The sequence below is a fragment of the Ascaphus truei genome, chromosome 8 (assembly GCF_040206685.1).
Source record: "Ascaphus truei isolate aAscTru1 chromosome 8, aAscTru1.hap1, whole genome shotgun sequence".
Lineage (NCBI taxonomy): Eukaryota > Metazoa > Chordata > Amphibia > Anura > Ascaphidae > Ascaphus > Ascaphus truei.
In genome coordinates this window covers 12,595,262-12,612,163 of record NC_134490.1, presented here as the reverse complement: position 1 = coordinate 12,612,163, position 16,902 = coordinate 12,595,262, and the positions used below count along the sequence as shown (strand labels likewise).

The following is a 16,902-nucleotide window of genomic DNA, read 5'->3' as shown; positions in this document are numbered from 1 at the left end:
ATGAAAGAGTTATTATTATGAAATAAAGTTATTACTACCAAGTCCACTGCTACAGCTGTAGCTTTCACTTTAAAGCTGCAATACAGGTTCTCTTTTTCTCTCTTTTTTAATTACAGGATAGAAGCAGGGGGTCTCCGGAGCTAAGCCCCAAAAATGTCCGCTCCGAGGACCCCCTGCTTCCAGAAATACTTATCTCTGTGTGGAGTTCAAAGGTCCTGGCCGTGCGGCCAATAGGTAGTTGCACCAGATGCCATCACGGCTTTCTCGTCGCCCGCGTTACGCGGTACATTTAAATACTGCCATTTCATTATGAACTCAGTTCCCTGGCTGCATTGATACTGGCACCCTATAGTGTATCTCTGGAAGCAGTGGCTCTACAGAGCTGTAATTAATGCAAACTATGCAAATCCCTGTTCTTGGAGCCTATAACTGATCATCAAATATATTAATAGTAGTAGCATTTCTAAATACCCACTTTTACTTTTACACTTTGTACACACGCATCATAGTCCTAATAGAACTTTTTTCTGATTGGCTACAAATTGAAGAAAAATACAAGAACAGGTGTTCTGCTGTTGGGAGAAAGTGCTAAAATATATTTCAGCATGTATATTACTAGCGATCACCGTGCACCTACTCAACACAAAAAATAAATAATCAATCGTCTATCAATTACATCAAGACTGAAAATTTAATTACAACAATACAATGCTGATGTGTCATAAACATAAAAGGTATAAAATGTAAAAAAAAAATTGAAAACTCTGGAAATGTCAAAAATAAAAAGGTTGATGTAGCAAGACTTACCGTCTCCGGAGCCAGAATGGAACATTTGGTTGCAGCCAGATTGCCACCGGCAATGCTTCGCCACCAGGACTGCTCACCGCATGTCGCCTTCCCCACTGGTCACCTCACCGCCACCTGCCATCTTTACATGTCCTCAGATCTCCCCAGCACGCAGGGCACCTCTCGTGATCGCCGCTCCGACTGCATTTGTCAGTGTGCCCTGCGTGTGCATCGCCAGGACACCCAGCGCGGCCACCAGCAGCCAGGACACATTTTTACATTTCCTGCGTGAATCCAAGGACATTTAAAGATGGCCAATGGTGGAAGTTGGCCCGGCGACCTGTAGTGAGTAGTTCTGGTAGCGGAGCACCGGTGGCAATTTGGTCACTCTCAAATGGCCATGGTCAAACATCCTTGACCACTCCAAACAGGGGAAGGAGGGAGAGAAGGAAAAAGCTCCCGCATCAGCTAGAAGTAATGAGATAGTAGTAGATATAATCGGAGATCCCGTCCGGTGAAAAAAGGGATAAGGGGTCATAAGCAAAAAACAAACAAAAAGTTCCCTCATGAATGCACTCAGATAGATCTAATAAAATTGATGAAATAGTATTAAAATCAATTTAATGAATAATAAAAAATATATTTGTACAGAGGGGTGTGGTAAGAAGGTCCAAGAACACCCCCTAATGACATACCAAAAGAACTTCCACATCAAGTCAGTAGGGATGAAGACCTAAAAATACACTATACATGGCCAAATGGTATATAGGCTGTAGTGTGTAAGGGTTAATTCCGTCAGAAAAAAGTACTTGCATACACTGAAGCAGTACTATAATCTAAAAAAAACAGCAGTATAATGAAATACTAAATCTAAAGGAATATAATCCAAATAGCACAAAGTAAATACCAAGATATGGCCAATATAAAATACAGGGCTAGTGTTATATAACGGTGTAGATGTATAACAGGCGTGTAGTCACAATACAAGCAAACGTTGGTGAATGATAATTACTTGCAAACACATGATCAGCATAATGAATATATGAGAACAATCTGGTGAAGGAATAGGACCCTGAATAGGGCTAGCGTAAAGTATGCTTACATCAAGCCCAGAGGCACGGTTCAATGACCATATCCAGTTATAGCCTCTTAACCCATAAATATTATCAGCATTCACGAATGTATGAAAAGTAAATGTATATTAGATACTATGGTAGGGTCATCACATATCATAACAAGTAGGTACTAAAGGTGATAAGTGTCACATTGTAGTCCTAAAATGAAATCAAACACTTGATAGTTATATATATTATAGTGTAAGAACACATGCTGACAATGAGGAAATAATGCAATATAATGCAATATAGTCGCACTCGGAGTGAGTATTAGAGGAGTACAGACAGCAGTAGTCTAAATGAATATCAACTACCACTGTAACACAGAGTCAGAAACGCTCCTGGATACCCCCTTAAAGCACATGATAACATTATATTATATATCACTTCGTTAGAACTGAATGTAATTGCCCGTAGAAGAAACAGGAGCAGGAGCTCCAGCAACAATGTAGCTGGCTATTGTGTATCCGTGTAGCCGGTGCTGCGGGGTGACGTCACGCCGTAAGGTCACCTATTTTTATTATTCACTAGCTGAGAGACCCGGCGTTGCCCGGGATGTAAATGCGTAATAGGTAGTATTATTTATAAATCGTGGAACAATAGGTGACTATTTGTTGTAAAGGTTGGATAATAATATTGAAAAGAAAGATGGAATATAATGTAATATGATGTTGTTTAAAAATGGTTTATTGTAAACACACCACAGTACAATGTATATTTTGGTGATATAACAGATGTAAAAATGTGAGGCGTGTGTCCTGCTAGGGTGTGAGGCGGCGGGTGGCACATGGGTTGTGAGTGCTGTCTGTGAGTGGGGGTCCTGCTAGGGTGTGAGGCGGCAGGTGGCGCGTGGGTTGTGAGTGCTGTCTGTGAGTGGGGGTTCTGCTAGGGTGTGAGGCGGTGGGTCAGTGATGTCGGTGCGTGGGGGCGGGAGGCAGCAGGTGTGTGTGGCGGCAGGTATGTGTCGAGTGTGGCGGGTGTCTGTTGAGTGCGTGCAGCAGCTGTGAGGCAGTGGGTGAAAGGCAGAGGCGGCCGGAGTAAGGGCTGGTGAAAGGCAGAGGCGGGATGCCAGGGGTGGGGAGGCGGGAAGGCGGGCAGGAAGGCGAAGGGCAGCGGGAAGGGGAGGAGGGGTTGGTGGAGGGGGGCAAGGGGTGGAGGAGGGGGGAAGGGTTGGAGGAGGGGGGGGAAGAGGTGGGAGGGGGGAAGGGGTGGAAGTGTGGGAGGGGGAAGGGGGTGGGAGGGGGGAAGGGGGGTGGAGGGGAAAGGGGAGCAGAGGGGTTGGGGGAAAGGGGAGCGGAGGGGGTGGGGGAGAGGGGAGCAGAGGGGGTGGGGGAGAGGGGAGCAGAGGGGGTGGGGGAAAGGGGAGCAGAGGGGGTGGGGGAAAGGGGAGAAGAGGGGGGGGGAAAGGGGAGCGGAGGGGGGGAGAAAGGGGAACGGAGGGGGGGAAAAGGGGAGCGGAGGGGGGGAAAGGGGAGCTGAGGGGGGGAAAGGGGAGCGGAGGGGGGGAAGGGGAGCGGAGGGGAGCGGAGGGGGGGAGAAAGGGGAGCGGAGGGGGGGAAAGGGGAGCGGAGGGGTGGGGAAAGGGGAGCAGAGGGGGGAGGGAAAGGGGAGCCGATGGGGGGAAAGGGTAGCGGAGGGGGGGGAAAGGGTAGCGAGGGGGGGGAAGGGGAGCGAGGGGGGGGAAAGGGGAGCGAGGGGGGGAAAGGGGATCGAGGGGGGGAAAGGGGAACGAGGGGGGAAAGGGGAGTGGAGGGGGGGAAGGGGAGCGGAGGGGAGCGGAGGGGGGGGGAAAGGGGAGCGGAGGGGAGCGGAGGGGGGGGGAAAGGCGAGCGGAGGGGGGGAAAGGGGAGCGTAGGGGGGGAAAGGGGAGCGAAGGGGGGGGAAAGGGGAGCGGAGGGGGGGAAAGGGGAGTGGAGGAGGGGGAAAGGGGAGCGGAGGGGGGGAAAGGGGAGGGGGGAAAGGGGTGGGGGAGGGAAGGGGAGGGGAGGGGGGGGAAAGGGGAGGGGAAAGAGGAGCGGAGGGGAAAGAGGAGCGGAGGGGGGAGGGGAGCGGAGGGGGGAAGGGGAGCGGAGGGGGGAAGGGGAGCGGAGGGGGGGGGAAGGGGAGCGGAGGGGGTGGAAGGGGAGCGGAGGGGGGGGGGAAGGGGATACAAGCAAACGTTGGTGAATGATAATTACTTGCAAACACATGATCAGCATAATGAATATATGAGAACAATCTGGTGAAGGAATAGGACCCTGAATAGGGCTAGCGTAAAGTATGCTTACATCAAGCCCAGAGGCACGGTTCAATGACCATATCCAGTTATAGCCTCTTAACCCATAAATATTATCAGCATTCACGAATGTATGAAAAGTAAATGTATATTAGATACTATGGTAGGGTCATCACATATCATATCAAGTAGGTACTAAAGGTGATAAGTATCACATTGTAGTCCTAAAATGAAATCAAACACTTGATAGTTATATATATTATAGTGTAAGAACACATGCTGACAATGAGGAAATAATGCAATATAATGCAATATAGTCGCACTCGGAGTGAGTATTAGAGGAGTACAGACAGCAGTAGTCTAAATGAATATCAACTACCACTGTAACACAGAGTCAGAAACGCTCCTGGATACCCCCTTAAAGCACATGATAACATTATATTATATATATATCACTTCGTTAGAACTGAATGTAATTGCCCGTAGAAGAAACAGGAGCAGGAGCTCCAGCAACAATGTAGCTGGCTATTGTGTATCCGTGTAGCCGGTGCTGCGGGGTGACGTCACGCCGTAAGGTCACCTATTTTTATTATTCACTAGCTGAGAGACCCGGCGTTGCCCGGGATGTAAATGCGTAATAGGTAGTATTATTTATAAATCGTGGAACAATAGGTGACTATTTGTTGTAAAGGTTGGATAATAATATTGAAAAGAAAGATGGAATAAAATGTAATATGATGTTGTTTAAAAATGGTTTATTGTAAACACATCACAGTACAATGTATATTTTGGTGATATAACAGATGTAAAAATGTGAGGCGTGTGTCCTGCTAGGGTGTGAGGCGGCGGGTGGCACATGGGTTGTGAGTGCTGTCTGTGAGTGGGGGTCCTGCTAGGTTGTGAGGCGGCAGGTGGCGCGTGGGTTGTGAGTGCTGTCTGTGAGTGGGGGTTCTGCTAGGGTGTGAGGCGGTGGGTCAGTGATGTCGGTGCGTGGGGGCGGGAGGCAGCAGGTGTGTGTGGCGGCAGGTATGTGTCGAGTGTGGCGGGTGTCTGTTGAGTGCATGCAGCGGTTGTGAGGCAGTGGGTGAAAGGCAGAGGCGGCCGGAGTAAGGGGAGCGAGGGGGGGAAAGGGGAGCAAGGGGGGGAAAGGGGAGCGAAGGGGGGGGAAAGGGGAGCGAAGGGGGGGGGAAGGGGAGCGGGGGGGGAAGGGGACCGGAGGGGGGGGAAAGGGGAGCGGAGGGGGGGGAAAGGGGAGCGGAGGGGGGGGAAAGGGGAGCGGAGGGGGGGGGAAGGGGAGCGGAGGAGGGGGGAAAGGTTAGCGGAGGGGGGGAAGGGGAGCGGAGGGGGGGAAAGAGGAGCGGAGGGGGGGGGAAAGGGGAGCGGAGGGGGGGGAAAGGGGAGCGGAGGGGGGGGGAAGGGGAGCGGAGGGGGGGGGAAAGGGGAGCGGAGGGGGGGAAAGGGGAGCGGAGGGGGGGGAAAGGGGAGCGGAGGGGGGGGAAAGGGGAGCGGAGGGGAGGGGAAAGGGGAGCGGAGGGGGGGGGGAAAGGGGAGCGGAGGGGGGGGGGGAAAGGGGAGCGGAGGAGGGGGGAAAGGTTAGCGGAGGGGGGGAAGGTTAGCGGAGGGGGGGGGAAAGGGAAGCGGGGGGGGGAAAGGGGAGCGGAGGGGGGGAAGGGGAGAAGAGGGGGGGAAAGGGGAGCAGAGGGGGGGGAAGGGGAGCAGAGGGGGGGGAAGGGGAGCGGAGTGGTGTGTGTGTGTGCACTGAGAAGCGGAGATAACACATGGTTAACAATGTATTAGCTTCTAAGAGATTGTTAACTATGTGTTACCAACTTCTCATTGGAATAGTCCACTTTCATACATCAGGATGGCAGTAGTCAATAATTATAGTAAGCAAAAATATCTATTCAGTTCAGAAACTCATTCATAGTATCAGGAATCAGTTTCTAATTAATTTCAGAAACAATGAATTATTTGCAAGTTAATTTTGTAATTACAATTTAATACATATTTTGTTGTACATTAAATTTCCAGCCTGTCTTCAATGAGAACCGTGTAGCATTAAAAACCAGAAACAGCCCACCTGCATTAGGCAGAGTACATAATTATAAAAGAGTGCTTACCTTATAGGGTTATCCATTCTTGACACAGTCAAAAATGCTGCTAGGTTTGCCGTGTAAGAGGAACACACAATAAGGGCAAAGAGCCACCAGCTCCCCATCACAATGCGCATTGCTACAGAATTTGCAATAGAGTCTCCACCTAGAGATATATTTTATATAAATTAAGACATCTAGATCATTTAGGAAGGAGAAAAAAAATAATCTGCTGTCCCCCAGCGACAATTATTCAAACAAGCAATGACACAGAATGGGTCACTGCCATACACACGCAGTACTTGTACTTAGACAATGAAAAAGTCACGTTGTGTCACAAAGTTCATTATTTCAGATGTCATTACCCTCTCCCCTTGGGTTACATATTGTGACCCTGACACATTTGTACTAAATGAAGCATACAATGAAACATCTGTGCATCAGAAGCTAGAGGCCGTCGCAAGGTTACAGGTACAGGAAGGAAGCGTGTTCTAGTGAAAGTAATGTACAGGGGGTCAGACTCGTGCTATACAAATGAAGGGATGCTGATTTAGGAGAAGCCCCTTCCTTGCTGAAAGGAGAGTAAATTCAATGAAGACCCTCACAGTTGTGGTTACAAATATGGTAGCAGGATTATAGCTAGGGGGGTTCCAGTAAATATGAGAAATGTGAAGCCCAAATGGTCCAAGTAATCCAGGGGTTCTCAACTCCAGCACTCAAGACCCCCCAGCAGGTCAGGTTTTCAGGATATCCCTGCTTCAGCACAGGTGGCTCAATCAGTCCCTGCTTCCGCACAGGTGGCTCAATCAGTGGCTCAGACTGAGTCACTGATTGAGCCACCTGTGCTGGAACTGGAATATCCTTAAAACCTGACCTGTTTGGTGACTTGAGAACCCATCAAATAGTCTTTATCTGCATCTTCTTACACTCTGTATGGAGAAATTATGTGAAACACAGGAAATTACAGCAGATAAGAACAATTTGTATCACCAGCCTGACTATTTCTCCTATTGGCTACAAAATCATACTCTACCAGGCTCTATGACCTATTCCTAAAACTTCTTATTCCAGTAGGGATCCCACTTTTTAATTCATGGACTATACTGTATTCGGCCTGCACGATTGTTACATGTGCAGCAGGGAAATGCTGTTCTATACTAGATACTTCATCAGTTTCACTATTGAAAGAGCCTGAACATACTGCATGTTCAATAAGTTGACTTGAATGGCAGGTCTGAGTGTATTGAATCGGTCCTAATTATTCAACAAGGCCTTGGACATATACAGATCATCTAATATGACAACTTGTAAAACATATCAGACAACATTTCGGAAACTAACCTAATTACACTGCTACCTTACTACATAGGTTTATAAACAGATCTTTTATGCAGTTTTCTGCATAATATTTGCCCACTCCCCTGATGTTTTTGGATTTGCACACACTAGACATGGGTTAAAAACATCTGTATCTGTTTGTATAGTACATATTAAAACACCCGTTTTGTAAACGTGCTATAATAAAATCAAATGTGTATTAAATATTTGTAAAACATAGTACCTTGTTGGACAAACGCCCCATACACGATCCATATGGCACTATGCAGAGTGGAGGCAGTAGACTGACTTGCTTGTGATGAACTCTGTGCTCTGACTGCCTGAATTCGACTTAAAACAAATATTAAGACGCCAACCACAGGGATAACGGCAGCAATGCAAGCCCACACGGCAAAGTCGAATGGTGCAAAGAGTGAGAAGATGTTGATGCGTTCCTCTGGTTTCCTGATAAGAATTCCTACCGAATAGTCCAAGTAACGCTTGCTGAAATCCACTACACTTTCTCGTTCTGGGGTGATGGTGATGGCTGAGACAGCAATGTCCGCCCTCTGCAGGAATATTGGGAAATCAATTAGCATCAAATGAAAACAAAATGTTTTATGTACAGTATGTATTTGCAATACAGCAAATATAATTGTATGGGTGACTTAGTGGGAAGATCACTGCCCTTTAAGAGGATGAACCCCATTGGGATCCAAGTGACAGCTCTCCTGTCGACTTTAGTCCATATTTATGAAGTAGTGCTTTGCCATGATACCTTCCAGCCTTGGAATACACCTCATGGCCTATTCAAATGAATGGGCTGGTGTCTTTTGTTGCTAGAAGATGCCTTATGGAAAGTTATAATTTAACTTTTGGCGACGTCGCTGGCGACCTGGCCATTGATTGGTTCAGAGGCTGTCACATGTGGCGACAACCTCTGAAAAATCAAATTTTATCGGCTTCAATAATTCGCTTTGCTCCCGTCACACTGTCGCGTTTACTATAAGCGCACGCGACGGTGGCAATGCTTTTGTTTTCAGGCGACGTCGCGTTGCCAGCACTATAAGCGCAGCCTTAGTGAATTGAGATGGGTCGAACCGGTCCAAATCCGTTTTTTCATGATTTTACAGAATTTGCCATTCAAAATCCGTTCCGCTGTGTAAAACCCGCCAACAGATTGTTACAGGTTTAATTCATGCGAATTAATTCAAAACCGCCATTGGATACAATCTTCTAACGGATTTTAAGAATCCAATCTGCACGGATCGCCGGTGTTAATAAAAACAAATCTGCTAAATCGAATCACCATTTTTGAGACTGATCTGAGGAAATCCATGGACCAAAGGAACTGGCCAATCCGCAGCAAATCAAAATCCACCAAAAAATGCACCCATCTCTATTAGTGAATATGGCTCTTAATGTCGCTGTACCTTAGACAAAATAATATTTGGTAATTGCTTGGATGTACTGTATATATTAAGTACTTTATGGGAATGTTATGGGTTCTTGTGTTTAAGGGTTATGGGTAAATCACAAAAGACCATATTCTATTTTGTTTTTTTAAGTATTTTTTAAGGACATAGGGCTGGAGCTCAACAATGTTCTTGCCTATCTACCTACCTCAAGGGACTAATACCAGCTCTGACTTTGCAGCTTCAAATACACACAGTGTGTCTTACATTCTTTTTGTTGCATGTGAGATACAGGGAGTTCAGGTGATATATCAAAAATCACAGGTATTTAAGTTCTTTCTCTCCCTCTCTAAGTTCACCATACTGGATTTATTCCTTATTATTTTTTAAGAAAAGCCATTGTAATGTATAATTCTATAACATTGTATTTTGTTTCCATTGTTTGATGTTTCAGGGACCTCAATGTCATAAATATCCAGGAGTTCTTACCTTGTTTATGAGCTCTCCAATCATACCATTCCAAGAACCATTGGAAAGCTGGTGTCCATATTTCCCATCAGGTACTTGATAGATCTCATATTTAAAGCCCAAGTTCTTGGAAAGAGCATCCAAGACATCAATGGAGAAACCTTTATATCTCTTGGGTTGCCCAAGAATATTTTCTGCCACCATCACAAAAGGTTCTTCCTGAGAAGAAAGAAATGTTATCCTGAGTGTACAGGAAGCTTTTACTGTAACAGTAGCTTCGAAGCATGCTTTTTCAAATTTCCCAAAGAGTGGGCCTGGCTTAACTAGGTTAAATTGACAGTACATACATATACAATATTAAAGATATCATGTGTTATGCTTGAGAGCAAAAGTTGTTATACTCTATATATGTTGACCATTTTCTATAAACAGAAGAATGGCTGCAGAAGCCATTTCAATGGGAGAATATGCAAGTATATGTCTATTTGTGTAATATGTGAAATGACTTTTAGTTCATAAGGGTGTCATAAATGTCTCCTTCAGAAAGAAGCAGGGCCAGGTTAGTTGTACCAAGGGTCACTTAATTGGGTGCATCTAGAGGAGGTGAGGAAACTGAAAGCCTTGTTATCTCCTGTTAAAGCTGAACAAGAGGCCAACAAACACACAAAAAGAGATCAAGGAACATTAGGTTGTTTCTTATCAGATTTAGCATACCAAAACAGTCACCACTTTCAGCGTTAATCCTTGCAGGTCATTGTCCAGATGTTTCTCTTGCAAGCTTCCATTTAGGCCTTTTATGGAATCCCAGGTTGCCAACTGAAAGAATGAAAGGAAAGGGGGGTACTCACATAAATAATAACCCCTTTCTTTTGTCAGTGAAACAATACAGAGGGGAAACAATTTTAAAGCAAAACCATGTTGTCAGTCAAGTTTGTACAACTGTACAAAATGATTATTATAAAGATAGGGCACGGTGGCTTAAACAACTTACATTTATTCTGTATCCTAGGCACCCCAATTTACCTACTTGTTATTGAGTAAAAATATATTACTCTTTCACTGTCTTCTTTCCTCGGATGTCATTGTCAAGCAGAGAAGTACACCTGAAGCATGCTATCTCTAGCTATCTCTAGCAGTCTAAAGATCCATAGTGTTTTCAATAAGAAATATAACTACAAAATAGGTTTGTCTGCTTGACATATGTGTACTTATATTATAACTCGCCGCTTATTTTCATTCTGCAGCATGAATTCTCAGACTGACGCGGTTTATGTGTTTTAAAATCTTTACCCCTTTCATGGATTAGGAAAACAGTCCTAACTGCCAACAGAATATTATACTATGCATATTTCTGGAACAAAACATGACATCAATTCGAAAAGTCACAGTAAATAACTGAAAACTAAATGTCAAGATAATTTTATGGTTTTCGCAATTGAACCATAAACTTCACGTTCATCTTTTCATTCTACAAAAGGAAATGTCTCAAACTGATCATAAAAAAAAGCCCTAGATAAGACTGAGTGGCTGGAGATTGAAGACATTGAAACAATGAAATACTTTACTTGAAAGCCTTTTTGTCAAAATTCCATTGTTACAGATCACTTCACTTGTGCATAAGTATGTCAGTGTGGACTACCAATTGTCCTCAGAGGCAGCATTTTGTTTATAACTGATATATTTACACGTCTTGTTACCATTTTTGGCAGTTGTCCAGTTTTGTACAGTCCCTGAAAAACTCATTTCCAGCACTGTTAAGCAACATGTGGGCTGCTAAAGTTTGATAAGAGTAGCTTTCATTCTCTGTAAAAAATGTAGTGTATCTGAACAGAGATGCTGGCAGAATCGGAAGATGATTTGAGATTTATGCCTTTGGAATCTGATCATGACAAACAGCTCCATGTTGGATCAGCCACTTGCAGAATACATTTCATAAACCATTGGTCTTGGGAAAATATTTACTGAAGCCATTTCAGGGTATTTGTGATGCTTACATTTTTGGATCTCTAAATCTGGGCTTTAGAAAAGTGCTTGTGAAAAAAAGCAATCACTTTTAGATTTTTCATGTACAAGCAGTTATTAGGGACCAAGAGAAAGAAATTGAATTTCCACTGCCTAAAAAAAAAGGCTGCGCTATTACTTACGTTTTTTTCATGAATAACTGGAAATGATCCAAAACCTGCATTGTGCTTCTCTCTTTAAAATTGGCAGCATATTTTTGTACAAAGTTAAATGCATACTTTTCATTTTATCTTCTATATACGATTACCAGATAGCTAGGCATACAACTTAGATTATGCATCGATTGGGTGTAATATAGGTTGGTTAGCTTGTCTGAATACTGTACATCAGCAGACTCTCACTGACACTTCCTGTGTCTCCATGAAAATGCTATTTTTTTTGGTCCAAATCCCCCAAATCTTATTTATTGAAGTCACAGGAGGTTGATATCACTGAGTCTGAATCGATATTGCAGACACATACGTAGCTAAGCTTACCATCTCCGGTGCCACAGCCACTCGCCGTGGTCACGGCATCAGAGGACTAATACAATGGGGAGTCCCATTCGGAAGCATGGAAGCCCCTCACAGTGCAACGGTGGCAGATGCCATCTCTGGCACTGCAGACTTGTGCTTCTTTGACTGTGGCACCGAGAAATGTGAGTCTTGCTAGTTCTGTACTTACTATAGAGTTTTGGTAGCCACTTTGACCCTAGAAAATTGTATTACAGGTGCCACAGGATGCAGCACCTTTTATATAACCCCATGCAGGAATATGTTTTATTTCTTACCTGAAGCAGGGGAGCTGCACAATGCAACTGCAACCTCTGCGAACCCAGAGGTTCCAGTGTTACAGGCATCAGCAAAAATATATGCCTACCAGACAAAAAAGGGCTGGGCAGTCGTGGCTTGCTCTCGTGGCTAATAGAATTCTGAAACATGATCAGGACATGACGTGCCTTTATATTCATGGTCCTGTGGGCATGTATTTTTTTTTTTTTATGTCAACCACTGGCACTAAAAAGTTTAGAATTTGGGAATCCTCGTTGGAGACGGGCAAACTGGTCCGTTTCCTTTGTTTCCTTGGATTTTTAAGATCAAATCCGACCCCCCTACAAAAATCTGTCTATGGATTGGGTACTTGTCACGCCTGTATGCCTGCAGACCTGGCAAGACCCCAATACTGAGGTGGGAATGGTATTACCACACACCCACAGCAGTGGGGGCAAGCCCGGAGTGTGGTATGGCGTTGCTGGGCCTGTAGAAAAATAGATGTTATACTTGCAACGTCCTTGAAGGGTTAACGTAAGAATGGTCGTGTCCGTGCGCCAAAGTCCAGGGGGTACAGAAAGCAGATTAGTCAAAGTTCATAAGCAAAGTCCAAGGGTTCCAGAGGTCAGCAAAGTAGAGTTCGTAGCAAGGTTCAAGGGGTACAGAGAGAAGGGTAGTACAGGATGAGCAGGGGTCAAAGCCAGGGAAATCCAAAGATACACAGGAGCAGGTACCGGGTGGAACACAGAGAGAGCAAAGCATAGGACTGCACACACAGGGATAACAGGAACTCTGCAGAGCGATGATAGAGAGGATAGACATGGATTATAAAGGAGGGAACACCAATGGGAGAGAGAGGAGGAGCAGAAAGAGAAGTGGGAGACAACAGGGTTAGGTCAGGAAGAGAGAAGGAGGAGACAGAGGGGTCAGACAGAGAGATAGCTTGCAGGGTATGGGAGGAGGAGTCAAGAGACTGACAGGCCTTAGAAGAGGAGCATGTGCGCGCGCCCTCTGTAAGCTGAGAGTGCGTGCACAGGCTGCGTCACGAGACGCGCAGAGCGCCGCGGGCACACCAGTGGAGGGAAATGGAGGGACGGAGGGGACCGCCACTGGAGGTGAGGGAATGGCAGTGGGCACTGAGGAGGTCTGGGAGCGGGGAGCGTTGCCGCAGGGGCTCGGGGACCGCGCGGGTACGTGAGACTTGCGGGGCATGCGCTGAGGCAAAGGGACAGCATGAGAGGTAGCCGGAGCGTGACAGGAGTGGGTAAGCGCAGGGAGGTTGGCAAGGGAAGGGACAGAGGGAGCGAAAGAAGGGGAAGGAATCCCCTGAACCGTCACAGTACTATAAAATGTGAGTGAATTAATTAGAATCAGCCATTGTATACAGTCTGGGGTGGATTTTAAAAGAATCCGCAATCAGATTCCATAATGAATCCCAAATCCCCTTGATAAAGCGCTTGCGCGCGAAACGCGTAGGTGCATTTTTCTTACCTGTCGCCATCCATATTAGCTAATATATTCTTCTTTTATATGGGAGTTGCCCTCTTTGATCTTTATTTTTCTATCAGTCTTAGTTGTGCTCTGTTTCTATACAGCTGCTCTTTGAATCCTAAATCTGCATGGCGGATTGTTACAAATTCACTCTCTCTCTCTCTTTCCCCACGGATTTAATCTGAATTTTTAACAATCCCACCACGGATTATTAAACCGCCATGTGGATTGTCAGTGATAGAATTTGGAAAAGGCGCATTTGACTTGTTGAGACTTATCCACGGACATCCGCGGATCAAAGAAACCGTCAAATCCAAGGCGAAACCCAGTCAGCAAAAAATAATAAATTGTCTGTCTCTAGTCCTCATAGTTTGCAGGACCAATGAGGAGCTCTGAGAGATCCCCAGGTTCAGGTAGGTAAAAACAAAAAAGGGTTTTGGGGTTGGGAGGGTTCATAATTGAAATCTTCTCCAGCACAGAAAAACAGCTTCACAGAATATTGATTATGGGCCTTAGTCTTTAAAGACATAGTTGAACCTTGGATTAAAGTCTATTCACTAGACTAGACTTTACTTTAGAGGCAGTGATATCATTAAGTGGGCCTACTCTTCTTGTATGTACACAAACTGTACTGTTCTTTAAGAACAGCTGAAGAAGATACAGTAAGGAAATAAATTCATAGGAGTGCTAAATCCTAGGCCATACAGACAGTAATAATGGTTGCACTTATTTGCCCCTTACTGCTACTAGGATGGGCGATCCTTTACTTCTGGACTGTCTCACTACTCTAGAGAAACCATCCAAAACTCTGCCCTGACAGAACATATCATACTGAGTTCACTGGAAGGAGCAGACTCTGAGCAAAGTGATGGATTGATGCAGTATGACAAGCCAGGAGCCCAGGGCACTGGACTAAGAAACACAACTCAGATTGGGCAGAATATTGTATAGTATGAGTTTATGATGACTTGTTGAGACAGACCTGTGATGGTCCTTAACAGTTTAAGCTTGGACATGAGAAATTGTTTTATAAAATATGCCATATGTACAGTAGTTGCAGGCGACCTATGTCAGTGAATGAGTTAAAATTGTTGAGTACCCGTGTAGTTTGAACTATTATAGACGTACTGGATCATTGTGGTACTAGTGCTATTCTAAACACTCATTTGCAAGTCTAAAAAAAAAAATCTCTTTTGGGCACACTCAGACTATTATGTACTAAAAATGTATTATAATTAAATTTAGTATAATTACTTTACAGAGTGATCAGTGACAGTGCATTGTTCAGGAAGAATTAATCCTGAGAGCTTTCCACAGCATTTCTGTTCCGTGTTCTAAATGAGATTTCAAAGAATGTAATTTATAATAACCAAAATCCCTAATGCGCATTTTAATATATTCTTTTTCTTTTGTTCCAGCAGCTCACTGGTGAAATCATTCTGAATTAAAAACCTCCTTAGTGAGAATAAGTTACCTACACTCAATTGTGCTGCCTGCATTGAACCAGGAATTTATTAAGCATGCTTAATGACAGTTTATTTAGGCCCCTAAAATAGTCAAATGTTTTAAAAGTCCGGATTTGTGATAATTCCATATATTTGGTTTAAAATGAAAGATGAGCTAAGTTTCATAAACTTGTAATGAAACTAAAAAAATGACTGACAGGCAAATGAATTCAAAGGTAGGGCATTCTACCAATATATATCCATTTCAAACACCTTGAAATCCCAGTCGCCCATGTTAGATCTTGCAATTTAATTCATTTTATGAACTGAAAAACAACAGCATTTAGAGAGACTGGCCGAGCGATGGGAAAAATATGCAGAGATACGTACGTATACATTATATTACCAATAGTTTCATATAGATATAGGCGAGATCAGGGAAAATTGGAGGGCAAATCCACATCTTCCTTCTCCCTCCGGAACAACTGAGATTATGACCCCTTTGACCCATGAGTTGGGCCGTGTGCTCCGTACAGAGACGAAAACAAGGCCCAACCTTCCTTTAGGTGGTGTTGAGGGATGGGGAAATGGTGGATTGAAGGCTGAGCTAGTTGAGAAATAAAGTATAGTATAACATACAATAATATATCTTTATGAAATATTTACATACAGTATATATTCTGTATTCAAGTGACAGTGCAGGATTGAACTTTTATGTTGAATGTATATATTTACAAGATAGACAGTCTTTTAAAAGTCTTATGTTCTTTAGAAAATATGAATTGCCATTCGCCACTTACCTTTGATAACCTCACAAGAATATGTATATAGAATGTAGAAAGATAATTAGAGGCCATATACTACGTGTCCTGCTGCCTCCTTGGTTCCGACCTCCATCTCTTTGGAAACCCAGGGTCAAATGACGCCACGGATGTCATCAATGTGACAAGGCACGGCATCGCGTTGCCATGGTAATGCAACGTCATGACGTCGCAATGTCACGTTGGGGGGTCCCCGGCGTTATTTGACGTTGGGTTTTCAATAGAGATGGAGGGTGGCACCAAGGAGATGGCAGGACACATTTAAGTGCATTCCCATTAGGACCGAGAGTGTGGCAAATGTATGTAGCCCCTTTTCCCTATTCCGGAGGGAACTACGCGGGCAGCTACGCGTGCTGCTGTACCTGCTGCTCACAGGAGGCCTAAGCCTCTGCCTCTGGGAGCCTGGGGTGAGCTCCTTCTCCTTGCGTGCAGCGCCTCCACCTATGAGAGATCCCAGCGTTAGCGGGATAACCCCTCACAGGAACCAATAACAGTAATAAATAATACACCACACAATGTATTTAACTAAAGTTTACTGTACAAACTAATAACACATACTGTATAGCAGATAGCAATGGTACCCACAATAGAACCCCAGTGACCCAACCCTTGATGGTTCTCCCAAAGTACTGAGGGTGCCGTGGCACCAATACCCCTGGTGTCTTGTCCCAGCAAGTCCCACTCAAAAGTGAGGTATTGCTACCACCTGTGGATGTAGGTGCACGTTGGGTACCTGCCTTGGTACTCCAGTACCCAGGTGCTGCTTGGCATGGTGAGTTGGAGAGGGTCTCACGTAGCAAGACCTCCAACACAAATCCCCTCTCTCCTAAAGGGGTCCGGATCCTCCTTGCCGTGTGAGCTCAAGCTGGAGGGTTTCACAAAATGGCTATGGAGCCTGTAACCTAGTGACAGGCCGCAGGGCACCGCGTGGCCATCCGGTCACCGGTGCAACAGTACTACTATAG

General features: G+C 44.9%; 1 protein-coding gene across 2 annotated transcripts in view; it reads right to left on the bottom strand.

Annotated features, from left to right (window-relative positions):
* Nucleotides 1–16,902, bottom strand: part of GRID1 (glutamate ionotropic receptor delta type subunit 1) — a 661,414-nt gene that overhangs the window by 57,734 nt on the left and 586,778 nt on the right. For both annotated transcript variants that reach the window (XM_075610565.1, XM_075610566.1), the window contains exons 9-12: nt 10,124–10,225; nt 9,431–9,628; nt 7,771–8,095; nt 6,237–6,375 (exon numbers count right to left, since the gene is read on the bottom strand). In XM_075610565.1, coding sequence (XP_075466680.1) covers nt 6,237–6,375; nt 7,771–8,095; nt 9,431–9,628; nt 10,124–10,225 — 764 coding nt within the window. The remainder of the gene's footprint in view (nt 1–6,236; nt 6,376–7,770; nt 8,096–9,430; nt 9,629–10,123; nt 10,226–16,902) is intronic.